The sequence below is a fragment of the Pipra filicauda genome, unplaced genomic scaffold (assembly GCF_003945595.2).
Source record: "Pipra filicauda isolate LSUMZ 115617 unplaced genomic scaffold, ASM394559v2 scaffold296_size2174093_pilon, whole genome shotgun sequence".
NCBI lineage: Eukaryota > Metazoa > Chordata > Aves > Passeriformes > Pipridae > Pipra > Pipra filicauda.
Genome location: NW_024104416.1, coordinates 551,641 through 566,971, shown reverse-complemented (window position 1 = coordinate 566,971; position 15,331 = coordinate 551,641). Strand labels below are relative to the sequence as shown.

Sequence of the window (15,331 nt, the reverse complement as noted above, 5' to 3'; positions counted from 1 at the left end):
CCGGGGATGGGGATCCCGAGGGTGACGGTGTCAGGGATGGGAGTGCCGGGGATGGGGATCCCGAGGGTGACGGTGTCAGGGATGGGAGTGCCGGGGATGGGGATCCCGAGGGTGACGGCGTCAGGGATGGGAGTGCCAGGGATGGGGATCCCGAGGGTGACGGTGTCAGGGATGGGAGTGCCGGGGATGGGGATCCCGAGGGTGACGGTGTCAGGGATGGGAGTGCCGGGGATGGGGATCCCGAGGGTGACGGTGTCAGGGATGGGAGTGCCGGGGATGGGGATCCCGAGGGTGACGGTGTGAGGGCGCTGGGGGGTCCCGGCGGTCCCGATGTTGGAGGTGCCGGGGATGGGGTTCCCGGGGATGGGGAGGTCCCGGGTATGGGGTTCCCGGGGATGGTTCCCGGGGAGAGCGGTCCCGAGGATGGGGGTTCCAGCGTCGAAGTTCCCGGGGTTGAGGATCCCGAGGATGGCGGCCCCGGGGCGCTGAGGGGTTTCGGGGATGGGAATCCCCAGGGTTGGGGGATCCCGGCGGTCCCGGAGTAGAGGAGTGCGGGCATGAGGATCCCGGCGGTGGCGGTCCCGGGGTTGGGGGGTGCCGGGGGTGGCGGTCCCGGCGATGGGATTCCCGCGGATGGGAATCCCTGGCTGGGGTTCCCGAAGGCGGTTCCCGGGATGGAATTCCCGGGATGGTGTTCCCGGTGTTCCCGGAATGGGGTTCCCGGTGTTCCCGGGATGGGATTCCCGGGATGGGGTTCCCGGTGTTCCCGGGATGGGATTCCCGGGATGGGGTTCCCGGTGTTCCCGGTGGCTCCGCCCCCCGCACGTGACGCCGCCGTGCCCCGCGCGGCCACCGTCGGGCAAGATGGCGGCGGGCAGCGACAGCGAGGAGGAGGAGGACCTGGTGAGCTACGGAGCCGCGCTGCAGCCCCTGCAGGAGGGTAAGGACCCTCCCTGCCCCTCCAGGCCTTGTGGCGAGCGCTGCGGAGCGACCCCGCGGGAAGCGCTGCTGTCCCGCAGGGCCCGCACCGCCCGGGCCGGTTCGCGGCCGGAGGTCCTGCGGCCTTGGCTGTGGGAGCTGTGGCGTGTGGGCCCCGCGCAGACCCGCCTCCCCTTCCTCCCCTGCCTCCCCTGCCTCCCCCGCCTCTCCTGCCTCTCCTGCCTTCTCTTCCTCCCCCTGCCGCGGCAGCCGTGCTGGCCTGCAGAAGGGTCTGGCTCGGCCTGGGGACGGAGCGGGGAAAGGCCCTGCCGGCACCACACCGGCTGTGCGGGGCTGGGCTGGGCTGTCCCTGCTCTGCGTGGAGCTGGGGGCCAGCCTTTCGTTCTGTCCTTTCATTAAGCCTCAAAAAAAGGGAAAAAAATAGAGGTCAAGTGTAACACTTCAAGTGCACGCAGTTATGCTAATGCGATCGTCCTACACTTATATTCGTATATTCACCTTATATATTCGTATATTCACTAGTCCAAGGACCAGCTATGGCTGTGAGTCCCAAGTCTGTGCCGCTTTATGCAAGAAATGCTGCTTAAAAGGTGTAAATGTTCATGTCAAAGCCTATAGCTTTTGTGGTTCATTTCAGTTTTGGACACATCTGGTGTGTAATTTCTCAAGCAGTTCCTGAAGTGATGAAATCCTCTCAGGGGTCTCGCGTATCTAAAAACTAAAAATGTCCTTTCACAGGAAAAGACCATTGTTCTCGGAACTTATCAGAGTTCAGGGGTTTGATGTGAACACAGTGCTTTTCCTTTAACAGTGTGCATCAGCAGTGTATGCAAATAGTTACAGTGGAGTGGAAATAGATGTAAACTGATGCTTTCTACTTCAGGGTGGCCACTGTTTGATCCAGTTCTTACTTGCAAGGAAGAAATGGCTTCTGGAGGGAGTGGAGGGTCTCTTCTTCATGCAGTGTTGTGTCTGATTCTCTGATGTATTTGGTTGTAGGTGAACGAATTAAAAAGCCAGTTCCTCTGCAAGAACAGACTGTTAAAGATGCAAAGGGGCGATATCAGCGTTTCCACGGAGCCTTTACTGGTGGCTTTTCTGCTGGTTACTTTAACACCGTTGGCACAAAGGAAGGTTGGATGTTTTTCTGTCTTCTGGGAAGCATTAAATTGAGTACTTGAGTTTGATGTTAGTGAAAACAAACTAACTGTTGTTAAGCATTTGTTTTCCCCTGCTGTTCCTTACACTGTAAATAGCTGGAACAGTGTTGCTGAAGTTATTTCCTCTTGAGTTTTTGGACTGCAATTTTACAAATGTTCCTTTGGTGTATCCTTAAGGTGTAAGGTTGAAATGTTTGAATTGTTTTCAAATACTGTGCTGCCTTAAGTACCTTACTTAAATATTTACCTCCTTTAAAGGATGGACACCCTCAGCTTTTGTCTCATCACGGCAGAAGAGAGCAGACAGAACCATTCTTGGGCCAGAAGACTTCATGGATGAAGAGGTAAATTTGGAAAGGAATAAAAAACTTTAGTAAATAGTTTTCATGACAGCAGGTTTTTCAGGCAGTAAAGTTTTCTGAAGAACTTAAATAGCAAAAATTGAAGTAACTTTAAAAGTACTTCTTGCATGCAGTGTTATAGTGCTAGGTCATAAAGATTGTTTCATAGGTTCACTGAAGAAGCTCCTGTAATGTCAATATTAAAAAATAAAACCAGAACTCAACCCTTTCACTTTGTCAGAAAAGGCAAACACTTCTAAAGCTGTTTAAAACATGTCTATTCAAAGTTATTCAAAAGACAACTGTATAAATGACTGAAGAAAATTAGCCAATATGAAGGTCATATCCCTTTCCTTTAGTATTACAGTAAGTAGGAATTTGAGGGGTGTTTAATTTTCTTTTTACATTTTGTGTGTATTTTCCAGGATCTTAGTGAATTTGGGATAGCACCAAAAGATATTACAACCACAGATGATTTTGCATCCAAAACTAAAGACAGAATAAAAGAGAAAGCCAGACAGATTGCAGGAGTAGTTGCTGCCATTCCAGGAACCACTGCATTTGATGATTTAATAGGACCCTCTAAGTAAGTGAATTTACATAAAGATTAGCCAAACAATTCCTTTTACTTAGAAGTGTTGTGTTGGTTAGAAAAGTAACTTTTGACCACAGTAGTCTGCAAAAGAGACTGGAAGATCTGCAGTGTTGCACTTCCTAAGTGGCCTCCACCTGGATTTCTGTTTTGAATGTGCACACCTGTACCAGGTAAACATTTACAACTGGCATGCAGGGTGTGTGAAAATGTTGATACATTCAGATTTGATTTTAGCTGGGGTATAAAAGCAGAAGTTCAAATGTTACATATGTACCTGGTTGATCAATAAATAGTATAAGTGTTGTTTGAAGTAATTTTGGGGTTTGTTTTCTTCTTAGAATAACAGTTGGGGTTGAACTGTTACGAAAAATGGGCTGGAAAGAAGGACAAGGAATTGGACCACGAGTCAAAAGAAAGCCATGCAGGCAGAAACCTGGTAAGTTCAGTGAAGTTCCTGAGCTCCTTAGTAGAAAGTTAACATTCACAGACAGATTAGAAAGTTAATTTTAAAACCTTCTCTTATTAATTTAATATGATGCTCTGATGTCTCTTACAGATCCTACAGTGAAAATATATGGTTGTGCCTTACCACCTGGAATGTCCGAGGGTTCTGAGGTATTAAACAAGCAAAAGTTGTTTGTTGATTTATGTAAGAATGTGTGTTAACACAGTAAAAAACTCCTGTAACTTCTTTAATGTCTTTGAAAGTATTTTAAAATGTAGTTTCAAGTCTTCTTAAAAGCATTCATACGTACTGTGCTTAATGTGAAGAAAGGTTTTAGTGTAACTAAATTTCTTCTTAAGCAGGTGTAGTTCATATATAATTTAGGAATTGCAGACTTTCCCAGGCTCATGTTAACTGAATGGTGTAAAAGCTCAACATACAGCACTTTTAATCGTATTTGCTCCTGTAAACTTTTATTTTGTACCAGGAGGAAGAGGATGAATACCAGCCAGAGAATGTGACCTTTGCCCCAAAAGATGTAATGCCTGTAGATTTGACTCCAAAAGAGAATGTCCATGGACTTGGCTACAAGGGTTTGGATCCCTCACAAGCTTTGTTTGGTGTATCTGGAAGAGAACACCTGAATCTTTTCACAGGTGGTTCTGAAGAGACAAGTAATTTACTTGGGGATCTGAGACATAGTAAAGGAAGAAAACTGGGTATTACAGGTCAGGTAAGGACAATTTTTAATGCATTTTATTATTAGTGCAGTAAAATATAAATAAATTTTGGGTTTTTTTTAAGTGAAAAGCTCCTTGTCATTGCAGGGTTATTGTAAGAAATCTTAAATGTGGGTTGACAGTAGGATTTCTTTAAAACTTGTTTTGAAGATGTGGAAAAATCCTTAGGACTTTCAAATGCCTTCACTTATCAATGTTGTTAAAGACAACTATACAAAATACCTGACTCTGAGTAGCTGGATGGAGAAAAGTCTTGTGTTACTTTGGTTAGAGGGAGTTGATATTCGGTATGTTTTTAGTTTACATTTTTTTGGTCTGTTTTATTTCAGTAATGCTGTATCTGTTAGCTCGAGAGGTTTTGTGTTGCTCCATGCTATTTGTAGTTCTTATCTAGAAGCACGGTCAGTTTACATTTCTGGGAATTCTCCTTGCTTAATTTCCATGCCAGCTGACAATCTTTTCTTTCCCTTTTGAGAACTTAACCTGGTCTTAGACAGATTGCAAATGTTATTTTGTGGAATTAGTCTGCTGCCCTCATCCTGTACAGATCAAACTTGCCTGCCAGGGGAATGGAATATCTTTGCTTTTGTAATCAGTGAGCTGGTTTTTTTTTTCCACCTCACTTCTTGGGGAGAAACTGTACATTTTTCCCAATGTATATGTATATATATACTCTACATTTTATATAGATGAGTAGATATATATGTGGATGTGTTCTGATATGTGACTTTAAAGTATTTGTACATTTCTGAGCTTTCATTTGTATTTAAAATATATTTTAGGCTTTTGGTGTGGGAGCTTTAGAGGAAGAAGACGATGATATTTATGCAACAGACACACTGTCAAAGTATGATACAGTTCTAAAAGATGAGGAACCTGGAGATGGCTTGTATGGCTGGACAGCACCAAAGCAGTATAAATCCAAAAAAAGTGAGAACTGTGTGTCTATCTAAACACCTAGTGTAATTTGGGGGGAAAAATAGCATAATGTAGTCTCTATTTGCCAGATATTTTAGTTTTTAGCCTTGATACTGAAACTTCAACTAGTCTTCCTTCTGTATTTTAGTGTCCAAATACAGAAATAATTTCCAAAGTCCTCCAATGTTGGTTAAACCCCCAAATTGTCAAAACATCTGCTGCTTTCCGGGGTGCAGAATTCAGTTCCACTGTACGAAACAAGTGACTGTGAGCAGTGTTTACAAAATATGACCCCATACCAGCAAAGAGAATTTTTTTTTTTTAGTGGTACTTTTGTATTTTGAATAATTTTTGTAAGTTTTATTTTGACACCACTTTGGTTCTGCTGCAACTTTTAAGTGCTTGAAATACTGTAATGATTTCTAGAGTGTCTGCTCACGTTTATTGTGCACATTAATGACACTGATGATGTGAGCTGTTCACAGTGGCTTCACTACAAGCCATGTTCACCTCCCAGCAGTCACTGGTAGTAGTTTTTTAGCTGTATAATACCAATCCAGAATCCCTTAATTTTAAATGAAAGGCAGTGAAGACAAAGAACTACAATTATGTCCTGTAACAAATCATGACAAATGGAAAATATTCAGAAAAAAAAACCCTTTTTGCCTAACATACATGTTTAAATATTTACCAACTCTGTGGTCACTTTGTAGGGCCTGAAAGAGAATTTAAATATATAGGCAAAATCTTGGATGGTTTTTCCTTGGCATCAAAATCATCAATTCCAATCAAGGTAAGCAAATAATGATATTTTTTGTATTAAGAATAACATCAAGAAATTGTCATGGGAGCTGTGTGGACTTTACTGCTGCTCTGTGTTTTTTCTGTTCTTAGAAATGAGTGCTCTGATCAGCAGTAAAGACTGAGGAGTGAGCAAAATTATAGCATTGGGGGCTGTTCAATAGAAACCTAAAATCTGTCAGACTCCTTCAGGAATTTAAAACTTTGTCTGTGGCGCTGGCTTTGAACAAATGCCTCCCACACTATGTACTGTTATTTGCCATAAAGTTGGGGGAATGGTTTCATTTGACTTCAAAATAAAAAAATTGCATCTTCTGCTCCTGGACCTTTCAGATGTAACATTCAGTTCTCTGTGAAAATCAGGCCTCGTGCTTTGTCCACCTTGCTGTTTTGGTGACAAGTTTATTTGTTAGTCCTGTTCTCAGGTTTGTATCATTTATGCCATATATATTCACATAAATTAGGATGACAAACAGAACTGTATGACATGGTCCTCTTTCTAAGGAGGAATATTTGTGTGGTGTATGAAATTGGACTGTATAGGGAGTGCAGGGATAACCTTTGAAGTAACAGCCTAAGTGAAGAATATGGGGGAAAATACAGGAAGCACACAAGTACTCAGTAGTACAATTAATTGATTAAATCAAGTGACTTTAGTTCAAAAAAAACCCCAAAACCAAAAAAAAGCAATACCAAGAGCATTTTCTCAAACAAAAGCAGTGCAAATTAAGACTCTTGGTAAGTTTTTTGTTGCTTGATGTGCCTGTTTTCCTCTTCTTTCATAGTCATTACATATTGTCAATGTTTGTTCCCAGAGTTTGTATTACAGTGCTGCTTACTGACTGGGTCTAAAAGAATCAGTAGCTTGTAGTATGTAAGTCGAGGAATTTTTAGGATGTAAGTCGAGGAATTTTTAGGATGTAAGTCGAGGAATTTTTAGGATGTAAGTCAAGGAATTTTTAGCTTGAGCCGCCTTTTTCTGAAGCACGTTTGTAAGTGTTAAATACAAAGTCCTCTCTCTCTCTCTCTGAGTGGCATTTTTTGTTCTGTGGCCCCAAAGGTTTACCCACCACCTCACCTACCCCGAAATTACAGACCAGTTCATTACTTTCGACCTGTGATAGCAGCTGGCAAAGAAAACTCCCATTTACAGAAGGCATTGGAGGAATCCACTGGGAAGCTCGGGAGTGATCCAGCGCAGCAGGGCAGGCATGCTTTGGATGCAGCTCAGAGGAGGGAACTGCTGGGAGAGACTGGGCTAAAAGGTACTGAGATCTGTGACCACACCTTTGCTTGTGTTTGTGTAACAGTAAAAACTGGCCTTGAACACTTTATTTTCTAATATAAACATACCAAGTCTAGTTCCCATAGCTGCAATACCATTCCAGTGCTTGGTTTCATCTCAACACTTGAATTGTTGGCATAGCTGGCTGTATTTTCATTTACTTAAATATTTTAAAGCCAAAAAGTATGTGTTGGATTGTGTTTTGTTGTGCTTGGTTGGGTTTTCCTGTGGCCTTTTATGAATGTAGGAGGCTCTGAGGATTTTTTCTGTAAAATGAGGTTTCACTGAAATACATTCAGATATGTAGCTGTGCCTCACATTTGTGTCTACAATAGTGAACTTTATAAAGTTATATGTAAATATGTGGTAAATAGCATAAAAGATGTAATAGTGGCCAAATTTTTATCTGTCGTCTCTGCAATTTTATTTTTTATTTCTGCTTAAGAGCATTTTCTCTGAATGTTTACCCATAGTGACAGGGCTTTTTCCTCCACTAAAGTGGAAGAAATAGTTCTAGGAATTTCTCATTTCTGTTTATCTTTTACTACTCTTTTCTACTTTAGGTCCAACTCCTTCTGTTTTGGAATATCTGTCTGAGAAAGACAGAGAAAGACTCAAAGAAGTGAAGCAAGCATCTGAACAACAAATGAAAGCAAAACCAGTGGCTCAGCAGCCACAAAACAGATTCCAGCCAGCTCCCCCAGAGGATGCTTCTCCCAAATGGCAAATGCTGTTGGGAGGGCAGTTGGCAAATGCTGGTTCTAGTGACTTCAAACCATTTGCAAGAAATCCAGAAAAACAAAAAAGATATGAAAATTTTGTGAAAAGTCTTAAACAAGGAGAAAAAGGTAAAATATTTCTTGATTAATTATTTTCTTTTTTTTTTCCTCCCCCTTCCTTTTTTGGTTCCAATGCATTATATGTCCACTGTGAGTTCTCTTCCTGAATTCCACAGTGCCTTGAGGTGAGTTCTTCAGTGCTGTGATTTTTCTGTAAGGCTGAAAGCAGATCTAGGGAGTTCCTCAGCAGCCTGTGAATATAGATTGCCTTAGAATTAAAAAAAAAAACCAAACCAAAAAGGGGTTGGTTTGTTTTTCAAATTTTTAAGTACAAAGGGACCATTGGAGAAGAAGAAAATGGGCACCAGCAAAATGTCATGGAGGAAAGCATATAGTGACAGGTAGAAAACCTGGGTTTGTTATTTTAGTTGTGGGTTGTTATTTTGGTTTTTGGCTTTTTTTAAATAGTCCTTTTCATTCTATGAAAAAACATTTCCTGGTTAGTAGCCTCCTCTGGTTATCACAGTGGGACAGATTACTTGAGCTTTGAACCCAAAGTTCCTCTGTTCAGGACTGGGATTTTCCCTGTGTAAAATTGAGTACCCTCAGTTATGACTGTTATGGCTGTAAATGCCTCCTTAGTAATAATGATGAAAGTGCAGGAATATTTAAATAACTGGAATGATTAAAGTTCTCTTTTCCTGTAAGAGTGTTTGCTTGGCTGGTGTTATTTCCTCTTCCTTCTGGGAGAAGAAGTGAACCTGCTGCTGTAAACAGGGTCTATATTGTTTATATAAAAACCTGTGTCCAAACTCTGTATTTATCAGTGGGCACTTTATATACCAGAAAGCCCCTTAAAGTTACCAAAGCCTAACCAGGCTTACTCCTTGGTCAACTCTGTTGTGTGTTTTAATTATTTGATAAATCTTTGCATTATACTTTTTGTTTTTAAACACATTAAGTATTCTGATCATTCCTTAGAGGGCAGTGACTAAGGAGTCAGGTTTGCAAGCAAAATTATTTGAAATGTCTGTTTTGCATTTGGCAAATGCCATCTTGAAAAACTACCTCCATTTATCAAGGATTAACACAGTTGAGATTAATACTGTCCTTGAGCTAAATACTCATTAAATACTTGCAAGGATGTTTGCTTATGATCTTACTGTTTCAGAAGTGTTGGAGCTCATAAGCTGTAACCTCTGCTGGGCATTTGTCTCCTTACAGCAGATGCACTGGAGCGTTTTTTAGACCCAAATATGACGGAATGGGAGCGGGGAAGGGAGCAGGAGGAGTTCATCCGAGCAGCCGCCTTCTACAGATCCTCCAGTTCCACCCTCTCCTCCAGGTTCACACGGGCCAAGTATGAAGATGACGTTGACAAAGTCGAAGTTCCTCGAGACCAAGAGGTATCTGCTGTTCTTCTGGATACACTGCAGCTGCAGTTGCTGCCTCAACCCTGACTTTCTCCTTCTTTGAAACCCTTCTGTAGATTTGTCACTGTTTTGTTGCCCTTCTGTTGAACCAGCTTTTGGTGTTCAGACATTCAGACATCAGAAGGTGTTGCCCACCTTTTGAAAACACTCACTGCATGCAGAATAGTGATTTGTTGAACGGCACTTAAATATTATGTTTCTGTCTCTTTTAAGTCTTAGAACAGTAATAGTTCAGTAAGTTGTGACTTATTTAGCAGCTGTAAATGTTTGACTTTTTCAGAATGATCTTGATGATAAGGAAACTGCTGTGAAGATGAAGATGTTTGGCAAACTCACAAGAGACAAGTTTGAGTGGCACCCTGATAAGCTGCTGTGTAAAAGATTTAACGTTCGTGATCCGTACCCTGAGTAAGATAATTGATATTTATGTTTTTATATTGGAAAATCCTCAGTTTTTCCTTTGCTGATGGAAAATCTGGCTTGGTGTTTTCTTCTTGTGTCATAACGTGGTACAGAACTGCCAATATTTTTATTTGCATCATGGAACATGGTGACCTCTGACAAAACAGCATGCATTTGAGGGACTGCTGTAGGTGTTTCAGCTCCTTGTAGATAATTTGAGGCCTCTTGTATGTTGAAAGCAATAACCAACAAACATTTTCATTTCCCTCTAGTTCTTCCATAGTTGGTTTACCAAAAGTGAAAAGAGACAAGTATTCTGTGTTTAATTTCTTAACTGTCCCTGAGCCCACCACGTCTGCAACGCAAGCAACAAACAAACAAAGCCAAGAGAATAACAACCTCAACAGTAAGTTTGTTGTTACTTTATTAATTTAGCTATAAACCAGATAATAGTACAGAAAAGGGATCTTTTTTTAATTTAAAAAACCCAAAACTTTTTTTAATTAAAAACCCTAAATAAAGAAATTGAAAGAAAACTTCTGTGACATCAAAACCCAAGTTAGTGGTATAATGCTAATTTCTTTTACCTAGAAGATTTTTATAGGTCGAATATTCATTGGAAAGATTTAAAAAATGTCAAACTGAAGAAGCAGAGTAATTTAAAATCAAACAGACAGTGAAATGCAGGATAATTTGGCATGCAACTGATTTGAATGTTTTGGATGTTTTAGAACCAAAGAAACCTTCAAGGTGGGATATGTCAGATAAAGAAAAGGAGAAAAAAGATTCTATCAGTGAATTCATTAGTCTTGCTAGATCAAAAGCTGATGTTCAGCAGCAGCCACCAGTGCCAGCAGCAGAAAAATGTGCAAGTGGGCCAAGTGAAACTCTTCCCACTGAGGTGAGTTTACAAGGTTTGAACCTTGACAACCCAGAAATAAGATTGGATAATACATGAATTGATTTAATACAGACCAGTTTGCTCAAGAGCCAACTCAAGAGCAGAGGCATGAGACTGTACTTTGAAGAATTTTGAGGTTATAACTCTGAGATGTAAAATGTTTACAGCTTACAAGGACAGCAGGTTTGACTGTATTTGAAGTAGCAGCTTAAGAGGAGAAAAAATGTCGTTCAGCAGACCGGGAACTGAATTCAGGCGCCCTCACTCTGCTCACAGGCAGAATGGAGGAGGGTGCATATTCTGGGGAGGAAGGTGATATTTTCCTTTTGCTTAAATTTAGTATTATATAATTGAAGTTTGAAATAATGAATTAGATCCCCAAATATTACAAATTCTGTTTTCAACTGTGTAGCACAATCTGCACTCCCATTTACAGGACACTTGCTTAGTTTCGCATCTTTACTGTTTTGGTTCCTCAAGTTATGACTTCCACAGCTATTGTGATATCTGTAAATATCTGTAAATACCTGCCAGCACGTTTGAAGTTGTTCCTTACCAGAGAGAGATTGTTACTTTCTTTAGTGTTTAAATGCAGTTTGGTCTTGCTGTTTAGCAGGGAGCTAACGAAGGAAAGGATCAGGAAGAAGAAAGCAAACGACCACCCATGGATTTATTTAAGGCCATCTTTGTGAGTTCCTCAGATGAAAAATCATCTTCCTCTGAAGAAGAGAGTGATGAGGAACAGCAACCAACGACTTCAGTAACAGAGTCAGAAACCACCAAGCAAGTTGATAAACCAGACAGTTCTTCCTCTAATGTACAAGGTAGTACCTAATGGATGTTCATTTTTATGCAACATAAAATAAATACCTTGTAAAAGGTTAACTTATGAATCACATGCTCTAGGACTGCACTCTTGTGCAGATCATCTGGAATTGGTGGGACTGGGCATGTAGAAAATGTGAATAATACAGCACTGAATAAGGCCTTGCATGTTATCGTGTTATTTATGTTGCCATTTGTCTTGTGTAGATTTTACAAGCAAAGTGCCCTATGGAATATGCTTGTTAAACAGTGAGGGGGAAGAAAACATCTAGTGCTAGAGCATACTTAAAATGGAAATACTTTGTTCACTTCCTGTCACAATTGGTTCTATTAACATTTAACTTTTAGCCTTTATCAACTTCATGCATCTCGTGGAATTTTTTATTCATTCTAAGTAATGGAAAAATATTTCTGCATTAAAAAATAAAAGCAAACAAATGCACTGATTAATTAATAATTGTGTAGTGTGAAAGGCAAACTTTGATTTAAAGGAGAAAAAAACCCCACAGTACATTGACATGTTTCAGAATTCCAACTGTCCAGTTGGCCAGAGCATCCACAGAGGTACAGGATTGCTTTCTTAAAGATTTTTAGAAAGCCTCCTTTAACTTTCTTCTACACTTCCTGGAAAAAGTGTTTTCTTATTTTCCTTTCAAGTATAGAATTCTTTGGCTTTTTTCATAGAGAGTGTGGCTGCTGCAGCAGATCCTGGCACTTCTTCCTTGTCTACTTCAAAGCAGGAACTGGATGCAGCAGAGGAATTTGGACCAAAGTTGCCTCCAGCTTTTTCTTCTGGTAGGTTCTGTGAGCTTTTAGAGTGTAAATTCTGCACGTTTAATGACACAGTTTAAACACAAAGGCATTTAATTACAACAGGGATGTTGCAGTTAGGATTTTTAGACATTTCATTTCCATTTTAAAGCTTAGGAGTTTTGGTTGTTTGTTTTAACTATCCTGTTAGGTTAAAAGTAATACAGAATGTAATAATCAAATTACTTTTTTTGTCCTTCTTTTAACTGTTCATTCGTTTGCTTTGTGTTTTAGGTGCTTGGCAACAGCAAACAGTGGTGCCAGCAAGCTTTCCTGGGCCTAGTAGGAAAGAAAAGCATAGGAAAACAAGAGAGAAACACAAGACAAAGAAAGAACATAAACGCAAAAAAGAAAAGGTATTTTATTTAAATAAACAGTCTGTTGATTCTTTGATCTACCAGTCAGAATTTTATTATTATTTATGCCAGGTTGCAGGAAATACATATACTGGGACTAGAATTTAAGCAACAGAATTTCTTGGGTGTTTTGAAACCAGGAAGTTATCCCACTGTGGTGCTGCTTTTTCCTTATATACAACGTGGCTACAGACACAATACTGTGGGTGGGTTAATGTTGTGTGCTGGAGGTGTCAGGCACCTTCTGGGAGCTGCATTATAATTCTTGGCTTATATACAAATAATAGTAATGAAACTTCTATTTTAGAGGGAATTGAGTGCTTAGATGAAATGAAGGGTCTTGGTTTATATTTTCTTTAGCTCAGTCTGAGTAGTGGAAAAGAGTCACTGGTAATTGTTCTGTTTTGGTCAAACTTTTTTCTGTTGTTGACATCCAGAAAAATCCAAGTCTTTCACAAGGAAATAAGGGACTATTTCTCTTCTTTTTACAGAAAAAGAAACATAAGAAACAGAAAAACAAAGGAAAACACAAGAATAAAAAATCAGAAAAAGACAGCAGCTCAGATACTACAGAGAGCAGTGACAGCCTCAGTGATATGGATACCACAGGCTTGTCACCCAAAGAACTTCTAAGAAGGTAAACAGAAAGGTTACTTAAACACTTGCAAATTTTGCAGTGAGTAACTAAAACATCAGTTTATTAGTTGTTAAATGCTGCTCGCTTCGGTGAGGAAAAATTACAAATGTTAGACATCCTAATCTACAGGATAATTAGTTTTAGGATAGAGGCCTCTTAAGGTAAAGGGCACTAAATACAGAGCCCTGTTAGTTAATGGACATTGTCATTAAAGATGACTGATATTTTTGGATGGGATTTTGAATTGGAATTACAAATTGAACAAGTGCAGGTAGAGATTCATATTTTTATGACTTTTATCTACTTCTCTTTACCTGGAAACATTGAAAGCAACGTTGTCTGCTAAGATTCAATTCAAATAGATCCATCTGACCTCATGGCAAAGTGGTTGGGGTTGAGGTGTGCAGTGGAATGGACGTGTGCCAGTGGGAAGACTGGCATTTGAATGGCCTGTACCTTCATTCCTTTGCAACTGAGAGTCAGTTATGTCCTGGTGTTTTCTTATTAAAAAACAAACTACTGCTTGGATTTGTGAATAGCTAAAATATGGGTTTATGCATTTTGCACAAAACAGACTTCTTTGTACAGGCAGTTGTCTTGGAAATCTTCACATCTGCATGTCTCACATCACTGAGAAAATGTTTTTATCTCATATACTCAGATCTCTCTCTTAAACTAAGATTTAAGAGGCTGCTCAAGTAATGAGATGTTCTTAATGTTGCATGTTACTGTTCAGAGTGACCTTTTCCTTTTTCTTTTTCCTTTTTAGATTAAAACAACTCCAGTATTGAAGAAGCTTTCCTCAGTACTGTGTGACTCGATCTCAAATGTTTGATCTCCTCCATGATGGTAGATCAGTGGTGTATAATGTGAAGCACTATAGATACAGTATTCATATTGAATTTCTTCGAAAGTATATGTGCATATGTTTTATTTTGTGATGTTTCATGTGTTCAAAATGTATGGATTATAGAACATTGAAAAGACCCCTTTCTGGGCAGCATAATCTGAAATACCACAGGCTCTGTTTTAATTCATTAAACAAAGCATTTTAATAAACTTAAATGTTGTTAAAGAATGGTGATATTCTTATATGCCTAGGACCTCTAAAGTGCTGGAGAGTCTGAGTTAAGAAGTTAAAAACCAAAGCAATGCAAAATTTGTATTGGGTGCAAGTATTTTTAATGCAGAATTTCACATTGCAGTTTTGCAGTATCTGTCTGTGTTTAGAGTTATTTTTACCTGTCCAAATTGTAGATAGCATTTACTGTAACAGCTATAAACCACTGAACTTTCATAGAATAGGCTGAGTTAGAAGGGATTCATCAGGCTCATCTAGTCCAACTCCTGGCCCTGTGCAGGACATTTGTGTCATTTTTACACAAATTATTAAGACTAATGTGCTACAAGATTAATACTATGATTAAAATCTGCCTTATTTTATGTAGTTACAAAGAAAACTGTTTATGCCACTCTTTGTCCCCAGTTGTCATACTGTAGAACAGAACCACAGAGAAAGGTTGGAAAGACCTCTGGGATCATTGAGTCCAACGTGTGACCCAACCCCACCCTGTCACCCAGCCCATGGCACTGATGCCACATCCAGTCTGTCCTTAAACACCTCCAGGGATGGGGACTCCATCCCTCCCTGGGCAGCCCCCTCCAAGGGCTGAGCACTCTCTCTGGAAAAAATTTCTGCCTAATACCAACCTAAACCTCCCCTGGGGCAGCTTGAGCCTGTGCCCTCTTGTCCTACTGCTGGTGGCCTTCAAGCAGAGCCCGACCCCCCCAGCTCCCCCCTCCTGCCAGGTGGTTGCAGAGAGTGAGGAGGTCTCCCCTGAGCCTCCTCCTCTCCAGGCTGAGCCCTCAGCCTCTCCTCACAGCACTTGTGCTCCAGTCCCTTCACCATGGACCTCGTTGCTCTTCTCTGCACCTGCTCCAGCCCCTCCATGTCCTTCCTGAGC

The 15,331-nt window shown here is 40.6% G+C and overlaps 1 protein-coding gene across 2 annotated transcripts; it reads left to right on the top strand.

The window, feature by feature from the left end:
* Positions 1-736: 736 nt before the first annotated feature.
* Positions 737-14,445, top strand: GPATCH1 (G-patch domain containing 1). Of its 2 annotated transcripts, none has more exons than XM_027732861.2 (20): positions 737-940; positions 1,939-2,073; positions 2,358-2,443; positions 2,866-3,026; positions 3,374-3,471; positions 3,592-3,650; positions 3,968-4,213; positions 5,003-5,150; positions 5,852-5,931; positions 7,000-7,204; positions 7,788-8,072; positions 9,228-9,409; positions 9,717-9,844; positions 10,111-10,244; positions 10,570-10,739; positions 11,356-11,563; positions 12,249-12,359; positions 12,609-12,730; positions 13,222-13,367; positions 14,137-14,445. In XM_027732861.2, exons 1-20 carry the CDS (start codon positions 772-774, stop codon positions 14,156-14,158), a joined length of 2,895 nt encoding a protein of 964 aa, XP_027588662.2. In that variant the 5' UTR covers positions 737-771; the 3' UTR covers positions 14,159-14,445. The 2 variants fall into 2 exon arrangements, with proteins under 2 accessions (XP_027588662.2, XP_027588660.2); XM_027732859.2 differs by having other exon boundaries at positions 11,353-11,563.
* The last annotated feature ends 886 nt before the right edge of the window (positions 14,446-15,331 follow it).